Source organism: Saccopteryx bilineata, chromosome 2, assembly GCF_036850765.1.
Source record: "Saccopteryx bilineata isolate mSacBil1 chromosome 2, mSacBil1_pri_phased_curated, whole genome shotgun sequence".
NCBI lineage: Eukaryota > Metazoa > Chordata > Mammalia > Chiroptera > Emballonuridae > Saccopteryx > Saccopteryx bilineata.
This window is the reverse complement of record NC_089491.1, coordinates 220,919,282-220,943,061: the sequence shown is the minus strand read 5'-3', so window position 1 is coordinate 220,943,061 and position 23,780 is coordinate 220,919,282. Positions and strand designations below refer to the sequence as shown.

Sequence of the window (23,780 nt, the reverse complement as noted above, 5' to 3'; positions counted from 1 at the left end):
AAAAAAAAAGATTATTACACAGGCAGGGGGACATTCCTGTAAGTTAGTAGTACCTGCTGCCCAGGTGTGCTGGGAGAAGCAAGTAAGATGCGTGGACAGCTGCTGACCACCTGACAGCATGCAGTAAAGAATATACAATAGCTAGTTATTACTCGTACAATTATTGTTTTACTATTCAAAAATAAGAATACATTCAAGCTCCAAATTTAGCAGAAGTTGCAGGATAGTTCACTTTACAGAAAAAATAATTTGTTCCATACAAAAAGTAAAAATAAGGTGAAATTTTTAAGAAATGTTATTAGTCTCCTCTAATATTAAAATAAAATTGGTTATTTTTAAATATTAGTAAATGAGCCCCTAAATTAATTACAAATATTTCTGATTTAATATATCTACCTCTGATTATAAATTATGTGCACAATAGTTTTTAATACTTTTATTATGAACTTTTATGTTTTGGAATGGTCTTTTAAACCTAAAAATTAACAGGAAGTGACTGCCTAACTGGTGGTGGTGTAGTGGATAACGCATCGACCTAAGCTTGCTCCATCAAGGCACATACAAGAAGCAATTATAAGTTGATGCTTCCCACTCCCCCCCATCCCTTTCTTTCTCTCCCTCTCTCTCTCTATCTCTCTATCTCTCTCTTGTCTCTCTTAACATTTCTTAAAAATCAATAAATAAAATCTTTTTTTTAATTAACAGTACGCGACCAAGTAAATAATCTCCACATTAAATGGTTATAAAATCTAAGTGTTCAACTATTTCCCAGGCCATTCATAATACATATGTTTAAAAATACAATTTCCTGAGGTTTAAAGGCTAGAAAGATTGTTGCCAACACCACTTAGTGGATGCCGCCACAATGATGGCAATGGAGGCAGCAGCCTGTGAGCATCATACCTTCTTCTCCTTCATGCTGTCGGCTTGCAGAGTCTCCAGGCGGGCTTTAAAGTGCGCACAATCCATTCTCAGTTGCTCTAATTCTTGCTCCTTCCTTTCCAGGTCTAGAAAAAAGAAACATAAATGCACACTTTTTCAAATCACTAATCTCTCTTAAGCATCCATTTTGCCTGCTCTCTTAGGAAAACGTACACTGATTTCTTAGATCGTAGTATTTGCATAAGTCCTTGCATAATCAATATTTTTAAAGTCCTGCTTTTTCAGTTTTCATCAGTTTTTAGCCCATAGTAAGAAGCACTTTTTTTTTATGTTTTGCGTTTTTAAGACTTCACTTTACTGCCAAACTTATATTCAGGCTGTAAGAAAGTATGTATTTAAAGGACTAGAGGCAGGGCTGAGAAGCCCAACTGTCTCATGGTACAAACTTGTATCTGTTCCAGAAAAAGCAGAAGGCAGCTTGGTGAGTAGACAGTGCCAGCCGGGGCTGATTCACAAAGCCGGTCTCACCAACGGGCAGAGTGACTCAATGGGACAGCTGCAGTCATAGTCAATGGAAAAGTGAGAACATGGTGACGGAGACAAGAAAAGGCCATAGTGAAAGGTAGAGACTATGGAATACTTCCTCTACACCATATTCATTTAGATGATTTAAACAGCCAAAAAAAAAAAATTCCCAAAAGACATCCATGTTAATAAATTTGAAATCAAAAGTATTATCACTTTAAATAAAAAGTATTATGTGTCATTAAAAACTGGCATTCAAAAAGCAAAGAAACGCATACTTTAAAATTGTAAGTGCCTTGACGTCAAGGGCTGAGAAGTCATCAGTTTTTATGCTGACATGTACCGAGATTGGGAGGGTACATGTGCTCAGAGCTAATGGTGTCACTTCTCTGATTAAAGGAGCAATACAGTTGAGCACAGTGACTCTCAGACTTTGTCTTCAAACAGAGGCTGCTGTGTCCAGTCCTCCTATTCTGATTTAATAGGATTGAAGTGGCCTGAAACTCTGTTTCTTACAAGTTATGAGGTGAGGCTGGTGCTGCTAGTCTGGGAATAAACTTTGAGGACAACGACTTCAGGACAACAGCGTTTCTCATCACTAAATGAAATCAATACACAACAACAGGTGATAGTAATTGAAGAAACCCAGCCATAGAAATGCTAAAGGGCAGAAAAGCAGAGGGTGGTGAGAGAATCTCAGACAACTGACCCATAAGAAATGGAACATTACTTCACCAGAGGAGAAATGTGGCCTGCAGACACTTCCTCCAATGGCATGCAGACAAAAGACAAGGGGTGGGGCTTCGTAACATTGGGGTCTCAAAGAGAAGGCAAGGGGAAGACCAAATAAGGAGCTCAGGGGACCTGCCAAGAGTAACCCAGGCATCCCAAAAGCTCTGGAGAATAAACGGAGTCTACATTTCCTAGAGACCCTTTGCCCTAAATTAAAACCGAAAGCTAAATATTCAGGCAGAGATTATGATGCTCGTTTGCAAAGTTTCTTTTAAAAGATGTTTCTCAGAGACTAGGGTGAAGTAACATGGACTATTTCTCCTCCGTTCAGTTTCTTTTTTGAACTTTTATGATTTATTGCCACAATATGACTTTCACCCAAATTCTTATTTTGTTCCACTAATCCTGGCCATACAAGAAATCAACTATCAGTCAAGTGCTATGCTTAGGAAACTACATACAGTGGTCCCTTGTCTATCATAAAGGTTAGGTTCCAGAAACCCCCCCCCCATAGACGAAAATCCGCGAAGTAGCAACCTTATATTTATTTTATTATTTATATATATATTAAGGCTTTATAAACCTTCTCACACTCTTATAAACCTTTTCAATTTTTTAGGCTAGAAATGTTTATTTTACTGCAAAAATAATTAAAATAATAAATATATTAAAATACCTATACACTGCAAAATCCTGTGATACAGCAAAAAATCCAAGATACAAAATTAGATATATATAATTTAAAAATCCACAATACAGTGAGACCATGAAAAGTGAACAGTGATAAAGCAAGGAACAACTGTAGTTGCCTTTTGTAACAATGCTAAACGAAAAAATGTATTTATATATATGTTATTTATAATTATGTAAGAAATACAAACTGGTCACAAAGAAACAAAACGAAAAAAGGAATTATTGATGGCATAAATTTTTGCAGTTAACTTTTGAATGTTTCTTCTATTATTAAACTGCATGTTGGCCCTGGCTGGTTGGCTCAGTGGTAGAGCGTCGGCCTGGCATGCGGGGGACCCGGGTTCGATTCCCGGCCAGGGCACATGGGAGAAGCACCCATTTGCTTCTCCACTCCCCCCCTCCTTCCTCTCTGTCTCTCTCTTCCCCTCCCGCAGCCAAGGCTCCATTGGAGCAAGGATGGCCTGGGCGCTGGGGATGGCTCCTTGGCCTCTGCCCCAGGCGCTAGAGTGGCTCTGGTCCGCAGCAGAGTGACACCCTGGAGGGGCAGAGCATCACCCCCTGGTGGGCAGAGCATTGCCCCTGGTGGGCGTGCCGGGTGGATCCCGGTCGGGCGCATGCAGGAGTCTGTCTGACTGTCTCTCCCCGTTTCCAGCTTCAGAAAAATACAAAAAAAAAACAAAAAACCTGCATGTTACACAAACATGGTAAAGAAAATAGAAAATTAAAACTCTATAAGCTTATTATATGTAAAACCTGTAGGAAATAACTTTGACCACTCAAAAGATTCGTTCATTATGGTTATCTCATAATCTCTCCCTCTTTATAGCTGTATACCGCCTCACTGGAAGTTAACTCAACAAAGAGACAGGTTTAAAACATTGGACTCAACCACAGGCCACCCCACAGAATTCAGACAGCATCACGGATGTCACACCCACCAACTGCAGGCTCTCCTGGAGGAAGCTGGTGCCTTTCCACAGTATGAGGTCACCGCCTTGTGGCCAGATGGGAGTACTGCCACTGCCACCTCTTGACAAAACTACCTTGCATTTTTTGTTTGTTTTATTTAAACAAGAAACTTATTGTCTCACAATTCTAGAGGCTACAAGTCTGAGATCAAGGTGTCAGCAGTGTTTCTTCCTACTGAGAGCTATGATGATCCTGGGTTCATCTTCTCTTTTGTCTCTTTACATCATCTTCCCTCTATACATTTCCCTGTGTCCAAAATCCCCCTTTTTAGAAGAACACACATCATATGTTGGATTACAGTTCATCCTAATTACCTCGCTTTAACTTAATGACCTCTGTAAAGACCCTGTTTCCAAATAAGATTACATTGTGAAATACTGGAAGTTGGAACTTCAGCATATGAATTTGGACCACCTTACATTTTTTATTTATTTATATATTTATTTATTTAGAGAGGGATAGATAGGGACAGACAGGAACACAGAGAGATGAGAAGCATCAATCATCAGTTTTTTGTTGTGGTACCTTAGTAGTTCATTGATTGCTTTCTCATATGTGCCTTGACCGTGGGCCTTAAGCAGACCGAGTAACCCGTTGCTCGAGCCAGCGACCTTGGGTCCAAGCTAGTGAACTTTGCTTAAGCCAGATGAGCCCTCGCTCAAGCTGCAACCTCGGGGTCTCAAACCTGGGTCTTCCGCATCCCAGTTCGACACTCTATCCACTGCGCCACCACCTGGTCAGGCTGGACCACCTTACATTTTTAACTTGACCCACAGCATGTCTGCCATCTAAAACACATGAGGGTACAGATTTTCATGTTTTGTTTTCTAATACATTCCCCAAATGCCTAGAACAGCATGTGGCACATAGTAGACACTTTATAAATATTTGTCACAAAAGTAAATTTCACTTCTTTATATATTCCTTCTGCTAATCCTTAACTAATAGCATGACTACTTTGATTATATGTCTCATTCTTCTAAAATGAGAATACATTATTTCTGCGCTTTTTTTAATTAGACAAAAATAATAGAAACAGTGAATGATATACTATATATAGTCAAGACATTATTTTACCCAGCCTCAGTATTAGAACATGGAAGGAGCTACCCACTCAGCCTACACTGTATTTAAACAAGCTAATCTTTAGCATTCAAAATGACGGAGAAATCGCTATTTAACTGTTAACTGAATGACGGGTAGCCTAGACAGACTACAAATAATGTAGAAACAATCTAAAACACAGGACATTTCAACATCTGTACATCTTCTAAATTTTATAATCCTTCTTGATAGATTTAAAAACATGAGAATGACTGTTTCTCTTGTGTGTGTGTGTGTGAGAGAGAGAGAGACAGAGAGAGAGAGACAGAGAGAGAGAGAGAGAGAGAGAAAGAGACAGACAGACAGGAAGGGAGAGGGATGAGAAGCATCAATTCTTCGTTGAGGCACCTTAGTTGTTCATTGATTGCTTTCTCATATATGGCAGACTGAGTGACCCCTTGCTCAACCCAGCGACCTTGGGCTCAAGCTGGTGAGCCTTGCTCAAACCAGAGGAGCCCACATTCAAACTGAAGACCTCGGGGTTTCAAACCTGGGTCCTCCACGTCCCAGTCCAACACTCTATCCACTGCGCCACCACCTGGCCAGGCATGACTGTATCTCTTAATGTTCAAATGATTCACAGCAAAGGTACAGAGAACTATATATAGGCAGGATACAGAGAGCTATAAATGAAAACACTAACCAAAGAAATTTAAACTATACTAAAAGGATCTACTTTTCCTACTCTTTCTTTATCACTTGGCATATTTATAATAAATCATCAGTTGTTTCATGTTAATATAAAATATTTTGTTTTAATCAAAATAACTAAAGAAAGAGCCTCAAATCCAAAATAAAGGCTTTTTACCAGCCATTAACTTTTACCTTTCTATCACTCTAATAGATTTAGAAAAGAATTTAGAATTAGCTACGATAATAGGTATATTCGGTTCCTAGTGTTGTCAGCACAAAGTACAGGCTTCTCCCACTATCCAAAAGTAGAGCGTTCCTGTGAAACCTTCATAAACCAAAAAGGCATAAAGTGACGAAGCAATTACCTTAGGACACATCTTGCTAACAGATGCACAAAATAAATGGATATAAAGCCCAGATGCTAACACAGGTGAAAGCTCAGGTGGCTTGAAGCTGAGATGCTGAGTGTGGTTCCCGGCCAACGAGCATAGTGGGGCCACACTCCCTGGTCTGGGTGCATGCTGCATCGTAAAGGCTCTCTGCAAAGCAAACACTGAACACTATTTTTACTTCGGGCATTTTTTGAAAAAGCAAAAACTCTCTTCAGATTTTTCAATTAGCAAAAACAGGTACTAACAAATATAGATAGGTCTTTCAGAAAGGTAAGTTTTAGAATGCAAACTTTAGAAAACTGGAGGATACCCATACCACAAACTTGCTTAGAACAGAAATACAGGTATTCTCTAACAGTTCTGGAAGGTACAAGTCCAAAATTAAGGTGTCAGTGGGCCACATTCCCTCTGAAACCTGTAAGGAAAGAATCCTTCCCTTCTCTTCCAACTTTCTGGTAGCCCCAGAGTCCTAGTTTTGTGGCAACACAATTCCAATCCACTTCCACCTTCATTTGGCCTTCTCCCTGTCCCTCACATTACCTTCCCTCTTTGTGCATCTGTCTGTGTCCAAATTTCCTCCTTTTATAAGGACACCAGTCACATTGGTTTGGTTTAGGACCCACTTAAAGACTTCATTTTAAGTTAATCACTACCACAGTACCAGAGGTAGCATGTTGAAAGCATAAGTTGAAAAAGTGTAAAAAAGAAATAAGACTATTCCAGATTTCACTTAATAAAAAAATAAAATAAACCTCAGGAGCCTCTGGGGCAACTTCAAGCAAACTAAGTCTCATCATGGGGGTATTGGAAGGAAAAGAGAGACAGCAAGAAACTGAAAACCTATTTGAAAAATGACAGAAAACTTCCCTATCTTGGTAAAAAAGATGGACATACAAGTCCAGGAAGCACAGAGTCCCAAACAAAATAAACCCAAACAGGGTTTATTTTGTCTCACCAAGACACAGCATAATTAAAATGCAAAAGGTTATAAACAAAGAGAGAATCTGAAAAAGAGCAAGAGAAAAGAAGTTACTGACAAAGGAGCTCCCATAAGACTGTCAGCTGATTTCTCAACAGAAACTTTGCAAGTCAAAAGGGATTGGCAAGAAATATTCAGTGATGAAAAGCAAGGACTTACAACCAAGATTACTCTGCCTAGCAAAACTATCATTTAGAATCGAGAGACAGATAAAGAGTTTTCCAGACAAGAAAAAGTTAAAGGAAAGGAGTTCGTCACCATCAAACCAGTATTACACGAAATGTTAAAGGGTATTCTTTAAGAAGAAAAAAATAGATAAAAAATAAAAACAATAAAATAGCAATAAATACACATCAACAATTGAATCTAAAAAAGAAAATAAATGAGCAAACAGAACAAAAACATACTGATAGACCAGAGAACATTTTGAGGGTTGCCAGACGGGAGGGGTTTTGGAAGGATGGGTGAGGAAAAAAGCATCCAGATGTTACAAAGTGAACTGTTTAAAAACTTTATTTTTCCAACTCTTTGTCTCTGTGATTTGTCGTTTTCTTGCTACTTAGCAACCAAAATTAACAACAGGAATGGGACATTACAAATAGCATTGAAATTATCTTCCAGTATCTCTAATATTCTATTTTTGTTTTCATCAAAGCACCTTCTTTGTACACATTGATTTTACAAGTAAATGTCTAAAACGGATTTTTTTAATGAAGAAAATACAATTTTCACGTATTTTTATTTTATTTTATTCATTTGAGAGAGAGAGAGATGGGGGGAGGAGCGGGAAACATCAACTCCCATATGCGCCTTGACCAGCAAGCCCAGGGTTTCAAACTGGTGACCTCAGTGTTCCAGGTTGACGCTGTATCCACTGCACCACCACAGGTCAGGCACGTTCCTGTATTTTATAAATGAAATCATATACTATGCAAGGTCTTATTAAAAAAAAGAAAACAAAAAAAAACTGGGTTCTCCATTTTAAAACAAATTCATCCACTGATGCAGTAATAACTCCCTAACCACTGAATGAATATGCACAAGAAGGGTGAGAGAAAAGCGGGGGGTAGGAGGTTGGGGGGTTGGGGTAGGAGGTTGGGGGGTTAAGTTCCGGGCCTCAGAACTGGAATCCACACCCAGGTCAGTCCTATTCTAAACCTCCCTACACCTTTTCCAAATTCATGGAGCATCAGTGGTTGAGCCAGAATGGAAGTGCTGGGCCAGGAAAAGAGTGCTTCCTTCAGTACACCAAGTATTCAGCAGCCTCTGCACCTGATGAGGTCCTTTATTGAGGGCGCCCCTGAGCTGCGCACTGTGCCAAGCACTTCCCAAAGAGGGTTCCATTTTAAGACTTGCTGCCTCCTGTGAGATAAGCTAACTGTCCTTGTTTCACAGACAGGGAAACACCTGCCCATGAGCTAGAGGCAGTGTACAGATGATTCCCACATCTCTATTTCCACTACTGAGCTCTGCCCTCACTTCTTCACTGAGACCAATTGCTTCTTCACACCTCCCTCCCACCCCAACCATTCGGCCACAGTACGAACCTTCCTCGATGAGCACTCTCATTAATTCATCTTCTAACCAATCCCTCAAATCCATCCTACACTCAGATAGGAAAACCATTCCCCTGAAAACATAATTTTAATTGCTATTCTGATGTCAATCCCTGTGGTAATTTCAAGTTGCTTCTCATCTCAAATTAAAACCAATAATCCAAGATTATTTTCACTTCTATAGCTTCTCACATTTACTGACTTCTACTATAACTGACTCTTCCATACCTTAATCCTTGCTCGATGTGTCAAGCAGAAAAATTAGCTCATTAACCCACAATCAATCCTGCTCACTGCTTTTTGTGACCTTCATACATACCATCATTCTAGTCTAAAACATCTTCCCTTTCCTTCTAATAAGTCATGTCCCTCTTAGCATCATTGATTCCCTATAAAATCCTCTGGCAACACACTCATCAGTATTATTCCAAACTCCATCACTTACCTGCCCAGCTTCCCAAAGGCAGTTACTGTGCTACAGTCACAATTAAGTCCACCATCTATTTGATACTTACATCACTATAAGTCCTCTGGTTGGCTTTTATAGCCAGAGCCCATCCCAACCATTGAAAATTCAAACTTATCCTCCAAAAGAAACTTTCCCTCAAGTTAGGTGTACAGATTCCTTCCATGCTAACATTCATTTCTACCTTCATAGGCCCATCATCATTGCTTACAATATGAGGCATACAATAACTCTACAAGCAACAGAAACTTTGAAAGCCAAGGGCCAGGGGGAGGATGGAAGAATCCACATATCAAATGGCTCTTGCTGCCACCATATGATCCCTCTTCTTTTTTTGTGAGATCCATTCTCTGAACCATGGTTCATATGATTAGTTTAGGAAGACAAGATCCTGGGAAGGCTCAAAAAGGGTCAATAGAACTAATCCTTATTTTTTTTAAAAGAGGGGAAAGCCTGACCAGGCAGTGGCACAGTGGATAGAGCATTGGACTGGGATGCAAAGGACCCAGGTTCAAAACCCCAAGGTCACCAGCTTGAGCGTGGGCTCATCAGCTTGAGTGCAGGGTCACTGGCTTGGGCGTGGGATCATAGACATGACCCCATGGTTGCTGGCTTGAGTCCAAAGGTCACTGGCTTAAAGCCCAAGGTTGCTGGCTTGAGCTCAAGGTCTCTGGCTTGAGCAGGGGGTCACTCGCTCTGCTGCAGCCCCCCTCCTCCAGTCAAGGCACATATGAGAAAGCAATCAATGAACAACTAAAGAGCCACAATGAAGAATTGATGCTTCTCATCTTTCTCCTTTCCTGTCTGCCTGTCCCTATCTGTCCCTCTCTCTGTCTCTGTAACAAAAAAGGGATGGGAGGATAAAAAAACGGGGGGCCTGACCATTGGTGGTGCAATGGATAGAGCATCAACCTGGGGTACTGAGGTCCCAGGTTCAAAACCCCAAGGTCACTGGCTTAAGCACAGGCTCATCTGGTTTGAGCTCAGGTTCGTAAGCTTGAGCACAGGGTTACCAACTTGAGCATGAAATCATTAAAAGAATCCCATGGTTGCTGGTTTGAGCCCAGAGATCACTGGCTTGAAGCCCAAGGTCACTGGCTTGAGCCCAAAATCACTGGCTTGAGTGGGAGAGGGGAGTTATTGGCTCAGCTGGAGATCCCTTGGTCAAGGAACATATGAGAAGCAATCGATTAACAACTAAAACAATGCAACTATAACTACAACTTGATGTTTCTCATCTCTCTCCTTTCCTACCTCTCTCTCTCTCTCTCTCTCTCAAATAAATAAATGGGGGATTCTTGTTTTCTTTCTTATCACCCAAGTGGTGAGAATTTAAGAGCCAAAATTAGGTGAAAGATGCCTTAGGTCAAACTTAGGATAGAAAAGCAGAATTCTCCAAGGGTCAGAGGAAGTTCACAGTAAAGCCTCCTACAACCACCCCAATCCACTTTGATCTTTCCTCTCTCTTAACACCCAGTTTCCTGTAGCACATTTAGTTTCATGAGATACCACTAACAAATTAGGAGAGTGGGCAGGGCAGTCAGTCCCTTAAGCCTAAGTATTCAGCCAGGCATAGGCCTTACCCTCCTGCCAACTTGTACCATAATATGGGAATAAAACCATTTATTTGTCTGAAGTAAAAGTACAGGGTGCAAAAAAAAAAAAAAAGTACAGGGTGCTTTGACAACATCTAACAAGTGACACATTCTACCTAAGCAGTCAGATAAGAAAGTGAGACTGTGCCTGAGGCTGAGTCCAATAGTACACAGCCTTTCTAGCCATGGCACAGTGTGGTTTAGTTTTTTGGATGGTAGTAGATTTGGCTGGGTTTTCTGCTTAGTTTTTTATCTTTTTCCTAAGAGCAAAGATAAGCCATTAAAGTCTTAAGCAGGGGAATGACATAATTAGACTGAATTATTAAACATTACTTGGGCTTCAACTGGAGAGTTGCAATGAATGAACTTCCAGGAGGCAGAGATTCAGACAAAATGATAGGAGCCTGAACACAGGTGGTAACAGTGACAATGGAGGCAAGCTGACAAACTCAGGATGCACCCATGAGGGAAAATGTATAGGACTTAATGGTACACAGGTAGAGGCTAAACAGGAGCAAGAGAGGTGGGCAAAAAGGAGAATCTTTGGTCTCTAGTCTGGATGGTGGTACCCTGGGGAGACTCAGGCTGCCTAGTTTTAGGTGAGGGGCATTGATGAATATCATCAATCAGACTTGAGAAAGTAAACTAAGCTTGCTCTGGGAAAGGGAAACTCGGTCCTGTGATTTGTCAGGCTGGGATAGTAGGCACACATAAAACCAGGTGCCAAGTTAACAGGAAACAGTATTTCTCCCAAGAACACACTGCAACTGTAAAAGTATCATAATGACCCCTTCTTCTAGTGACCACTGGTTTCTCATTTAGAGAAAGCTTATTCTGTAAAACTCACACTATCAGAAATTTTGCTTATACCAGTAAGAAGAAAACACCCCACTCTTGCCTGCAGGATCAAAAGCACTGTGACACAGAACAGCAGCCTTGATTTCCAACTAGCCACAGAGATTCAGATAAGGATTTCTAGGCCCATGTTCCACATCTATGTAAATTTTTTAGTTTTAGCCCTAGCCAGGTAGTTCAGTTGGTTAAAGTATCATCTCAGTATGCCAAGGTTGAGGTTTTGATCCCTGGTCAGGGCATATATAAGAATCAACCCAGGGCCTGACTGACCAGGAAGTTGCGCAGTGGATAGAGCACTGGACTAGGACACGGAGAACCCAGGTTTGAAAACCCGAGGTCGCTGGCTTGAGCATGGGATCATAGACATGACCTCATGGTCACTGGCATGAGCCCAAGGTTGCTCGCTTGAGCAAGGGGTCACTGGCTCTGCTGTAGCCCCTCAATCACGGCAGATAGGAGAAAGCAGTCAATGAACAACTAAGGAGCTACAACGAAGAACTGATGCTTCATATCTCTCTCCCTTCCTGCCTGTCTGTCCCTGTCTGTACTCTCTGACTCTCTCTGTCTGTCAAAAAAAAAAAAAAAGAATCAACCAATAAATGCATAAATGGGTTGAACAAAAAATCAATGTTTCTCTCTCTCTCTCTTTCTCTCTCTCTCTCTCTCAAATCAATTAATTAAAAATAAATAAATAAACATTGTAGTTTTCAAGGAAACATGACCTGGGCCCACTGCAGTAAGACCTGATGCTGACCCCTTCACACACAGCCCTACTTTGCTTGGAGACCCTCGAAGCATGGCTTCATCTGTATTTCACCTAACTCCATTCTGCTCCAAATTCTACAGCAACTCTGTCCTTTCCTTTGTTGGCAAGATGTCCACAGTTCCTCTGGTGAGTGGTCTCTGTCACTGCCCTGAACCAGCAAACCAACTTGTGAGGTTATCAGTTCTTTACTGATGGTCATAGACTGATTAGGCAAGGATAGACATACAGAATTGAAATGACTACCAAACACGAAAAGAAATGACACATACGCGGTCAGATGCAGGGCCCTGAGCCAGCAGGAAAGGTCTGAGCTAGAGATAAATCCAGCAGCCAAGATGGCAACTAAAGCTAAGTGTGTATACAGACTGCCCACAGAGGTAACACGGAGTGACAGGAGAGTGGGCTCAAGACACTCTACTGGCTGACAGACTGCTGCAGAGAAAGGTAATCAGCAAAGGAGACTGAGAAGAAATGGCTCAAGACATCAGTGAGGAAAGAGATGACCACATGGTCTGGGGAAGGCCAGCGACTGCAGGGCAAGAACTACTAAAGTCTAACTTTAATCACGTCATCACAGATTCATGCGTGGCCCTTGCTTTTGTAAGCACGATTTGATTTTGGTAGAGGACTGGTCTCTAAAGACTGACTCATGCTCATAAACTCATGAGAACCTGATACATTTTTCAGAATGCTAGTTTATTCATTTGCAATGAGAACCATAACCACTCAGTAGACTGCCATACTCTGCTACTTTCCTTTCCTGAAGATAAATGCACTTGGGATGACTAACCGTTTTCAGAATGTTGCTGGATGAGCATGGCATCAGAACTGGGGATTTTAAGAAGCCAATGACCTGAAGCTATGATAACCAGTGACACAGATGTATCCGGCAGGGCCCTGATGGGAAACAAATCAACCCAGATGTTGAGACTTTATGGGAGAGCAAGAATAAAAAACCAAACAGGGATGGTGAGGCACTCAGAGACTAGCAATGGCCCTCTAGTGAAGGAATGATGGAGGAAACAGTGTTGCTGGAGCACTGTGAGAGCTGAGTCTGTGAGGAGGTCCCTTAGTGGGAGTCACAGCTGTGGGGAGGACAGGAAGAAACACCTCAACCCCTCTCTCTGCCTACTGATGCCTTCCATTGGTGAGCCCTACTGGCTGCCAGCAACAGAGCCACAGGCAAGCAGCCCTATAGAAGAGTTCACTGCACAGGGCAGAGAAGAGTAGACCTGAGGATTCCCAAAAGAGAATAAACAGGTCAGGAAGATATGGTAACCATTAACATTCTCCCTTCTAACTGGATAGGCTATCCCTTGACCAAACACATTTGCACAAACCACAAACTTGAAAACTGTTAAGATATCCTTTTATCTGGACTAGTGGTAGAAACACAACCTTGCTTCCCTAAATGCACTTTTTCTAGAGGTGATGGCAAATAGGTGCACTGTGCTGAGTTAACTAAAGTTGATTTAATTGTAATTCAGACTCAATTAGGTAAGTGCTGAATCAATCCTAGAATATCTCCTAGGATTTCAATGGGTTCCTAGATTGTTATCTGACCTCACAGTTCTGCTAAAATCTCAAAATCTAAATGGACAAATCCTAGCAAGCCAGAACTTAAACCAGTGCTAGAAACTGACCCATCCATCAATGTAGAGAAAACTAAACACATATTCAGTCACCTCTACAGACACATTTAACTCTATGGCAAAATCCTCAACTTTCACTGGTAAGAACTTAAGTTTTAGAGCAAAGCTTTTCAATTATAAAAGCATAAAATTCACCTGCCAAGGAAAAGAGGAGGAAAGAAAGAGAAGCTGGTAACAGATACTCCAGAAAGGAAGTAAACCTTTCTCTGACACAAACTTACACGTCTCAGTTACTCATCAGAGCCCCTCCCTTTCTTCTGTCTTACCTGACTTTCCTAAACGCAATTAAAGAGTCTAATTGTACCTTGAAGTTTATCTGCAATGACTTTACAGTTATCTGTGTGAGCTGGAACTGTGCTGGGACAGATTGCTATCACCAACAATACTGCTAGAGATGAAGTAATACTCACTTTTTTCTACAATCTTTAATTTCTGGAAGCTTTCCAGTACTTCCCCGTTTAGTATTCTGGGCAAGAAGTCCCGTATTTGCATCACTTCAGTTGTAAGCCGTTCCAGGTCCCTCTTTCGGACTTGAACAAATTCTTCTTTAGTTCCCATGAGCTAAAAGAATGAGTAGATCTTCGATTATTACATTTTTCTTCAGATACCTAAAACCAGCAGCCCACCAGCTTGCCTCCTTTTTAATGCCTCTTATGTTCAGTGTCAGATGCATGTCTTTACCAATGTGCCCTCTGCTGCATATATTACATCTTAGAGCTAATGCCCCTGCCTTCAAAACCTAGCTCTTTCTTTAAGCAACTAGGCCTGAACATCAAAGAAAAATGCCAACAACTTTTCCTTAACATTTCAGTGCCAAGCTACTCAGGATAAAAGGAAGTTTATGAGATTCCTACTGGGTGGCTGAGCCCTTGGCTGGCCACCTCATTGACAGTTCACCATAACCCTTCAAAGTTGTCCACGTCAGACGCAGGAAGCCGAGTGACTTTTTCGAAGTGCCGCCATTATCAGGGAACAGAACCACGATCCTTCTCCAACATCACGTGCAGTGGAAGTGACATGAAGGCAATTCGGAACCTACACTAAGCCCTGACACAACCATCACAGCCTCACCAGGAGGGTCAGCTCTGGATATCAGAGGAGTGCCACCACCATCTCCAGTTCACGCGCTCACCGCACCACCTCCCCACCGCGGAGCCTCCTGGACCCGCATCCACAGTTTCAGAGGCGGGATGCCCAGACCACACCACCTCCCAGCCGCGGAGCCTCCTGGACCCGCATCCACAGTCTCAGAGGCGGGATGCCCAGACCACACCACCTCCCAGCCGCGGAGCCTCCTGGACCCGCATCCACAGTTTCAGAGGCGGGATGCCCAGACCACACCACCTCCCAGCCGCGGAGCCTCCTGGACCCGCATCCACAGTTTCAGAGGCGGGATGCCCAGACCACACCACCTCCCAGCCGCGGAGCCTCCTGGACCCGCATCCACAGTCTCAGAGGCGGGATGCCCAGACCACACCACCTCCCAGCCGCGGAGCCTCCTGGACCCGCATCCACAGTTTCAGAGGCGGGATGCCCAGACCACACCACCTCCCAGCCGCGGAGCCTCCTGGACCCGCATCCACAGTTTCAGAGGCGGGATGCCCGGACCACATCCCAGGCCCATGTTCCACTCTCGGCCAACAAGGCCCAGGGCTGTTCTCAAGCACAGGCCTAGCGGGAAAAGGTGGCCCGGTGCCTCCTCACTGACCCTGCCGGCCTCCTGAGCGCCACCCGCCTCGCCCATGGCCGCCTCGGCCCGGCTTCCTGTGCCTTCGTGTAGGCAACAAGCCCTCTAACCCCTCACACCAGAAAGCCCGGGAGTCAGCGTGAAAACGTGTTCTCAACGGGGTCCGGTATGGAGAGCAGCGAGGCTCACACTTCATAGAGTTTGCTCAGCATTCTCTGCCCCGCAGACGGTGGACCAAGAGGCAAGTTCAACTACAGCCCATATAGGCTGTTCTGATTTAGCTGGAATTTTTAACTTATGAACTGCAAGTGGAAGAACATTAAGACCCAGGTATAAGTGTCAGGTGAAATAAATAAAATTGGGCCTTTTCTGTTTGGTGAGAAATGCTGAGGTGTGATGCGTTAAAGGGAACTGCCACCAGTGCAGCCAGTGGCTGTGCTCTGCGCTCACTCTGGGTTCCTCAGCAAGGGTGGAAGACTTTTGACAACAGGTTCCTCAAGAAGTCTGCCCCTGATAGGTTGCGACAGCCCATCCAGCTAGCTGACAACTGAGACCACTGTAACTTGGAGACGTCAACTACCTAGTCCATTTGCTTGCCCCAGAAGACCTACTGAATTCGCAAACTATGGTGCCACCTGTGGGTTGGAATATACCGAGTTACTGCACAGCTAAAATTTGGTCTATCTCTGAAACACGCAGGAAACCGACACTGTGGAATCCTTGAAGCGCATGCTCTCCAGGCCTGAGAGCAGTCTAGTGAGGACACGGTCCAAATCCCTGCCCCTGGCCTGGGACCTGCCTGCACTTGCCCTTTCCTGCCCTAGAACCTACCTCTGCACAGGGACCTCCCTCTGCCCCAGCGCCTGCTAACGCCTGCCCCTAGTCCTGCCCTGCTAAAGTTCAGGCACCTGCCCCAGCCCCAGGAACTGCCTCTGCACTGGGACCAAGACACTGGGAGACGCTAGGAGAAGCACTGCCTATGCCGGCTGGCCCGGCTGTAGAGGCCTCACAGTGGGGCTGCCCCTAACATCCCTCCAAGAATCCGAAGGACGGCCCTTCTTCCCAGTCTCCACCGCCGAGACGGTCCAAGAAGTCTAGTGCAATTAAAAACTCGGTACTGTGTGTTTTGTAGGACAGCTACCAACCAAATAGGGATTTTCCTGACTGGACTTAAGGATTCTAGACCATTTACAATTGGCCATCCAACTGTTCCTGTCCAAGATCCAACCCTGGCTAACCTCGCCGGCAATGGCCCCCAGCTTTGGCTACTGAAAGACAGCGAAGGCGCGAAGCAAATCAGCACTGGATTGTTTCGCCAGGTGCCAAAGCCGGTGAGGCTCGCTCCCAGAACGCGCAGAGCAGCGGCGGTCGCCTCTGTGACGCCATCATCCCGCGCCGCCGCTGCCGCTTTCTGCGCAGTCGCGGCCAAAGCCGTACAGCAGCCCTCGCTCGGCAGCAGCGGGAGGTTGAGAGGCGGAGGGCTGTGGCCGGGGATGCTACAGCGGGCGCGCCATGCAGCCGGCCGAGATCCAGTTCGCCCAGCGGCTGGCGTCCCACGAGAAGAGCATCCGGGACCGGGCGGTGAAGAAGCTGCGCCAGTACATCAGCGTGAAGACCCAGAGGGAGACAGGTGGGCGCCCGGCGGCTAGCCGCGCCACATGGCGGCGGGAGCCGCGCGGAGCCGCCAGTGGAACACTGACTCGCACTGCTGCCGTGTGCTTCCGTGTGTTTGCACCATGGAAACTGCTTCCTACTGTGTTTAGTCTGGTTTTACGTTTGAGGAACAGAGGCGGACAGGGATTTAGGTAGTGTGCTGAAAGTCACAGTGAGTGAGGAAGTTGAGTACAGACCCAGTCTGTCCTTCCCGGAGGCTCTACCTTAAATATGAGGCTCATCCTGATTTATTTTTCTGTGCTCTTCATTGGTTCATTGGCCATCATTAGACCAATACCTTTAGGAGCGGGGATTAAGGGGAAGAAGACAATCCCTACCGTGACCTAGAGGAACTTGGGCTTGTAAAGCTGGGGCGGGAAGATTACTAAAGCAGAGTTTGTGTAGTGTAGTAACGTAAAGGGAAGTCAGGGAAGGAGGGAGGACCTCTACATAGGCTAGTATAGGAAGGCCACTCCGGAGTCATGTTCAACAGATCTGACAGGCGGGAGAAAGAACAGAACATGCTGGAGGAATGGTTAGAAGAGCCCAGTTAGGGAGGGAGAGGCCGGTTCACATTGGGGGTTATAGTTGGATTTTTTTTTTAAACATTTTATTTATTCATTATAGAGAAGGGAGAGAGAGAGAAGGGGGAGGAGCAAGAAGCATGAACTCCCATATGTGCCTTGACCAGACAAGCCCAGGGTTTTGAACCGGGAACCTCAGCGTTTCCAGGTTGACGCTTTATCCACTGTGCCACCACAGGTCAGGCTGTAGTTGGATTTTAACAGCAGTGGGTGCCGCTAATGGGTTTCGTTTACCTGATGAAAAATATGTTCTTATAGATGATCCTGGTGCTCCCTGATGTGTGAACTGCAATGTGAAATGGAGGTTTTCTATTGCAGTAAGATATAGTTTGGTTTATTAATACATTCAGAGTCTACTTGAAAGAATAGATATTACCTTCCCTTGTACTGACATTGTCAGTTTATTTTATTTAGAAGAGAAATCACAAAATGCCACCCAGGGGGAAAAAAATACAATTTTATGGAAAGTTAGTTAGAAGGGAATGAAGACCAAAATTCCTGACTTCAATTTTGTTAGGATTTCCCTGATAGACTTGACTTACTCTCATGGTTTCAGGTATCCCAGATATAGTGAAGGCTCTTAACCTAAATTCCTAGCCCAGACCTTTGCAACTTTCAGCTCAGCTGTGCCCTGCTAACCCTGCATTTCCACCTGGATATCCCACAGGCACTTCAGACTCAGAATGCCTAAAAGTAACTCATTTTCTTCCTGCCAAAACCTGTTCTTTTCTGCTGACCATCTGCCACCTGTTCCCACTGTCAACTCAGACAGACTCCAGGTGGATACATGGTAGTGTCCTAGACTGCTCTTTCCTTTCCAACCCCAACTCCCCCAACCCTTCCATTCAGTGTCCCTGGGTCCTACCTGTTTCATCTCCTGAATTCCTCTTTCTTCCTGGTTCATCTTTATCTCATCTTGGATTCTGTACTTGTTTTTCTTAAATCAATGTTTTTCCATCACTAGTCTGTGGACTGGTGCTGGTTCACAGAAATTTTGTGCTGGTCCATGAAAGAGTTAACCACCTTGTATCAGGATTCTTGATGACAGTACAAAATTTCTGGTGAACCAGCAGTGGGAAAACACTTCCTAACTGATCTTGACTCCATTTTTGCCCCTCCCCTTTTTAAGAGAAAGCTTATTTAGGAAGTCACAGAGGTAGAAGAAGTGAGTATAAGAAGAAATGGGCTTAGGAAACAAGTTACAGAGAGAAAAGATGGGCCCTTGGAGCTTAGGAGAAAAAGAGGCAAAGAAAAAACATGCCTGGTGGAAGCAGGGTAGGGTAAGGCACTGGCCATAGACTAGAGGGAGCTTCCCCATTTGTGCCCCGTTGAACCCTTTCTCCACAACCAGCCCAGAGTCATCATCCTGAAACAGCTCTGATCACATCACCACCCTACTGGAATTCCAGGTCTGCAGATTACCTCTCCTCTGCTTCTCTTCCCACCTTATCCCCTACATGACTGCTTCATTCTCCATCAACAACAGGCCATTCCTGGTCCTGGTGTATGATACACCATTTCTCACCTCACTGCCTTCTCTTGTGCATGTCAAAGGTTCCCACCCTTGATTCACTCTCAGTATTCATTATCACTTTCCTTATCACCCCCTCTAGGATTCTGAAATATCTAGTTTGTCTCTATTGTAGTACTTAGCTACATTGCTTCTTAATTATCTATTAATGCGTCACTCTTCCCCAAAAACACTATAAGCTTCTATTTTCTTAGCTGGAAGTGGGAGCACATCCAGGCATACAAGGCCTGCTGTATACAAGAACAGAAGAAAGGCCAGATACAGTCAGTGCTTATGGGCTTGAGACAGCCAGAGAGAACCTGTGCCTCAAACCCCTTTCATGAGCAGGTCCAGGATCTGAAATGCTGAGACAGGGGCATGAGACCAGAGGACTTATACCAGTGTTCTAGGGTTTTTGTTTGGTTAGTACCCATCACATGGAGTTACTTGTCTGGTACCTCTTGTTCAGTGCTATATTGCACAGAGTATAGTGGACCTTCCAAAAACTAACTGCAAAGTGGATGTCAGAGACAGTGATGATGGGGCAGAATAAACAAGGTCTCTGACACAGCTGTCCCCCATCAAAATAAAAACCTAAGTTTGGAAGTAACTTGGCCTGACATTTGAATCTCACTGACAGGCTCAAATTTTTGTGCACCTTGTTGTAAGCATAGTAAAGAAACTGAAATTTTACTCTTAAAGACATACACTACTCACAAAAATTAGGGCATATTTCATTGCTTCATTTTGAAATATCCCCTAATTTTTGTGAGCAGTATATGTGTCTCCTGCAGCAGCCTCGCTTTGTTATTTTAAAAACAAATTAGAAGTCTGTACTGCTTAAAACAACTAAATGTTGCCCTAAGGCTTTAACCTTGTTGAGTATTCCCAATGATAAAATGATCACTGTGATTTTACTTATGAGGGCTCATTTGTCTTTATTTATTCATTCTTGTATGTAGCAAACATTAATGGAGGGCCTACTGTGTGTCACATTACTGTGTTACACTATTCTTGGTGCTGGTAATACAGCCTTGAATAAAACAGACAAAAACCCCTTTCTGTTTTATCAATTCTACAACTTTAATTTGCATTCTTGCTTTCTTTTGATGGCACATAAAATAACTTACAGCCTGACTGGTGGTGGCACAGTAGACAGAGCATGAACTTGGGGTGCTGAGGTTCCAGGTTCAAAACCCTGAGGTCGCCAGACCAGGCGGTGGCGCAGTGGATAGAGCATCAGACTAGGATGCCGAGGACCCAGGTTCGAGACCCCGAGGTCGCCAGCTTGAGCGTGGGCTCATCTGGTTAGAGCAAAAGCCCACCAGCTTGAACCCAAGGTCACTGGCTCCAGCAAGGGGTTACTCGGTCTGCTGAAGTCCCGCGGTCAAGGCATATATGAGAAAGCAATCAATGAACAACTAAGGTGTCGCAATGAGCAACGAAAAACTAATGATTGATGCTTCTCATCTCTCTCCATTCCTGTCTGTCCCTGTCTATCCCTCTCTCTGACTCACTCTCTGTCTCTGTAAAAAAAAAAATAAACAAACAAACAAAAAAAAACCCTGAGGTCACAGCTTGAGTATGAGATCATCAACTTGATCACAAGGTCGCTGGCTTGAACAAGGGATCACTGGCTCAGTTAGAGCCCCTCCCCCACCCCAGTCAAGGTACATATGAGAAGCAATCAATGAACAACTAAAGTGATGCAACTATGAGTTGATGCTTCTCATCTCTCTGCCTTCCTCTCTCTCTCTCTCTCTCTCTCTCTCTCTCTCTCTCTCTCTCTCTTCCTCCCTTGCTCCTTCTCTCTGGCAAAATAAATAAAAATACCTTACAGTTGGTGGTTGTTAGATTTATGGCAGTAATAGAGGAAATAAGTGTTTTTTTATACTGACAGGTCTCTTGACCCAATAGAAGTAACGTCTAGGAGCTGTACCTGTTCTGACACAGGTGTGGGCTCGAGTATAATGCTTCACCCCACCTGAAAGGACTCTTGTGCTTGTTCGTGGTGAGAGAAGCTGTTGGATTTTCTCATTTCAAAGCTTGGTTATTTTCTACACCCCCATCTCACTTTTATTTTACCTCAGTTGTTTGGACTAACTAAGCCTGTATTATTGTCAGCAACTTTGCTGTATAAGTTTAAGAAACTGAGCCCCCAGAAAAAAAGACAGGTCAAGAAGCAGTTGCTGAATGAAACTGCTTCAGGTATGTACTACTTCAGAGTTTTGAAAGAAATTAAGTAGCGCGCATTTCTTTGTTTTGCTTTAAATGCTTCAAAAATTGGTACCTTGTTTTTACCAGCTAAATTATTGAGTGAAAACAAGTGGTTTTTATACTTACATTGAAAATAGATTTTTTTTTTCTGTATTTTTCTGAAGCCGGAAACGGGGAGATACAGTCAGACAGACTCCCGCATGCGCCCGACCGGGATCCACCCAGCACGGAACGCCCACCAGGGGGTGATGCTCTGCCCCTCCGGGGGGTCGCTCTGTTGCGACCAGAGCCACTCTAGCACCTGGGGCAGAGGCCAAGGAACCATCCCCAGCGCCGGGGCCATCTTTGCTCCAGTGGAGCCTTGGCTGCGGGAGGGGAAGAGAGAGGCAGAGAGGAAGGAGAAGGGGAGGGGTGGAGAAGCAGATGAGCGCTTCTTCTGTGTGCCCTGGCCAGGAATCGAACCCGGGACTTGTGCACGCCAGGCCGACGCTCTACCACTGAGCCAGCTGGCCAGGGCCGAAAATAGATATTTTAAACGAGAAGAGCTTCAACAGCCTATGGGTAGAGATTGTGAGACATTCATAATGCCCCCAAGTTGAACAGTGCCTTGCTCTTACAAAGTGCTTCTCATACTTGCTCTTAATTTTGGCCAGAACCATAAACATTACATATATTGTAGGTGGGGAAAAGGGCCAGTAGTTAAGGACTGGCCCTTTTATATTGCAGAGCTAGTAAGTAGCAAGCGAGGCCAAGGGTTTGTTTCCACATAGGATAAAACAGTCAAAATACGCTTTCACTTCCAGCTCCCTTTCCTGCCCGCTATCCAGGATCTGCTAATCACAGTTACTTTGTCGAACTCTGTTTTCAATTATAGAAGTGTCTGGCACATCATCTTATACCTTAGCCCATTGCAGGTATGAGCTGTCCAGAGAGACAGATTATCCCTTAGAGTTAGTTTGACATCTTGGTGCACTTGGCAAAGCCATCTGGAGATATACACTGTCCTATTTTTAAGTGAAAAGGGCCAGAATACAGAATATGTATTACATGAGAAGCTGTTTAGGCCAGACACACACAACTGCATTTCCGTATCACGTGTAAGTAAATGCAATGGAAAGATACCTATCAGCAGATAACAGTAATCCTTCTGGGAGGAGACTAGGGTTTGGGAAGCAGTGAAGAAAGCACTTTTGATTATATAATTTGATGTAATATTTGAATTTTTTGCAATGAAAATGTGTTGTTATTGGTTATGACTCTCAATTGCAACTAGACAAAAACTTCCAAGCCACCCTCTTTTTTTTTAAGCCATCCTAGTTTCAAGGGGAAAAATCTGAAACACAGCTTCATGCAGAGCTCAGCTAAAGACAACAGAACCCATTTTTTCTCTACAGCGACTCTGGTACCCCTAGCTTGGTTTCATTCTCAGACAGGCTCCCCATCATGTGGCAGGCTGGTTGAAAGCAGGTTCAAACTGTGTCTTCTCTTCAAGTCCACTGGTAGAGAACTGAGATTCTCCTAAAGCCCAAGCAAGGGTATTTTTATCTGTGGGTATTTTTATTCTTGAACCAGCCCTGTGGCCAAGAGAATTTAATTTCATTGTAAAGTTTTCTAAATAAGAAGAAGAAAGACAAGAACCCACAAAAGCACTTCAGTAATATGTAGTTTGGGGGGGGGGTATTTTTATTAAGGAATATTTCAAATATATAAAAAATCAACTCATTAGTCAGTGTCAGCATTTATCTGTACCTGACTAGTGTGTCTGATCTTCCCACTTCTTTCCCACCAAATCCTTATGCAAATCCCAGACATCTCATTCCATTTCCAGTTACTCTCTATGTATCTCTAAAGGATAAATACTCTTTTTAACATAGCCACAGTACCATTATCACTCTCTTAAAAAAAAATCTTAGTATGAAATATTCAAACTGTTGAGTTTTTCCCATCATTTCATAAATTTTTTAAAGGCTCACCCATTGCATTTGGTTGATATGTCTTCTAAGGCTCTTAAATTGTAACCGTTTTGGTCCTGGCCGGTTGGCTCAGTGGTAGAGCGTCGGTCTGGCGTGCAGAGGTCCCAGGTTCGATTCCCGGCCAGGGCACACAGGAGAAGCGCCCATCTGCTTCTCCACCCCTCCCCCTCTCCTTCCTCTCTGTCTCTCTCTTCCCCTCCCGCAGCCGAGGCTCCATTAGAGCAAAGATGGCCCGGGCGCTGGGGATGGCTCCTTGGTCTCTGCCCCAGGCACTAGAGTGGCTCTGGTCGCAACAGAGCGACACCCCGGAGGGGCAGAGTGTCGCCCTCTGGTAGGCATGCCTGGTGGATCCCGGTC

General features: G+C 44.0%; 2 protein-coding genes across 5 annotated transcripts in view; one reads left to right on the top strand and one right to left on the bottom strand.

Moving 5' to 3' along the window:
* HSF2BP (heat shock transcription factor 2 binding protein) overlaps positions 1-16,871 on the bottom strand; it is a 105,958-nt gene extending 89,087 nt beyond the window's left edge. For both annotated transcript variants that reach the window (XM_066259265.1, XM_066259266.1), the window contains exons 1-3: positions 16,725-16,871; positions 14,210-14,360; positions 904-1,007 (exon numbers count right to left, since the gene is read on the bottom strand). In XM_066259265.1, coding sequence (XP_066115362.1) covers positions 904-1,007; positions 14,210-14,357 — 252 coding nt within the window. In that variant the 5' untranslated portion in view covers positions 14,358-14,360; positions 16,725-16,871. The remainder of the gene's footprint in view (positions 1-903; positions 1,008-14,209; positions 14,361-16,724) is intronic.
* A 46-nt stretch (positions 16,872-16,917) lies between these two features.
* RRP1B (ribosomal RNA processing 1B) overlaps positions 16,918-23,780 on the top strand; it is a 31,038-nt gene continuing 24,175 nt past the window's right edge. For all 3 annotated transcript variants that reach the window (XM_066259253.1, XM_066259252.1, XM_066259250.1), the window contains exon 1: positions 16,918-17,116. In XM_066259253.1, coding sequence (XP_066115350.1) covers positions 16,999-17,116 — 118 coding nt within the window. In that variant the 5' untranslated portion in view covers positions 16,918-16,998. The remainder of the gene's footprint in view (positions 17,117-23,780) is intronic.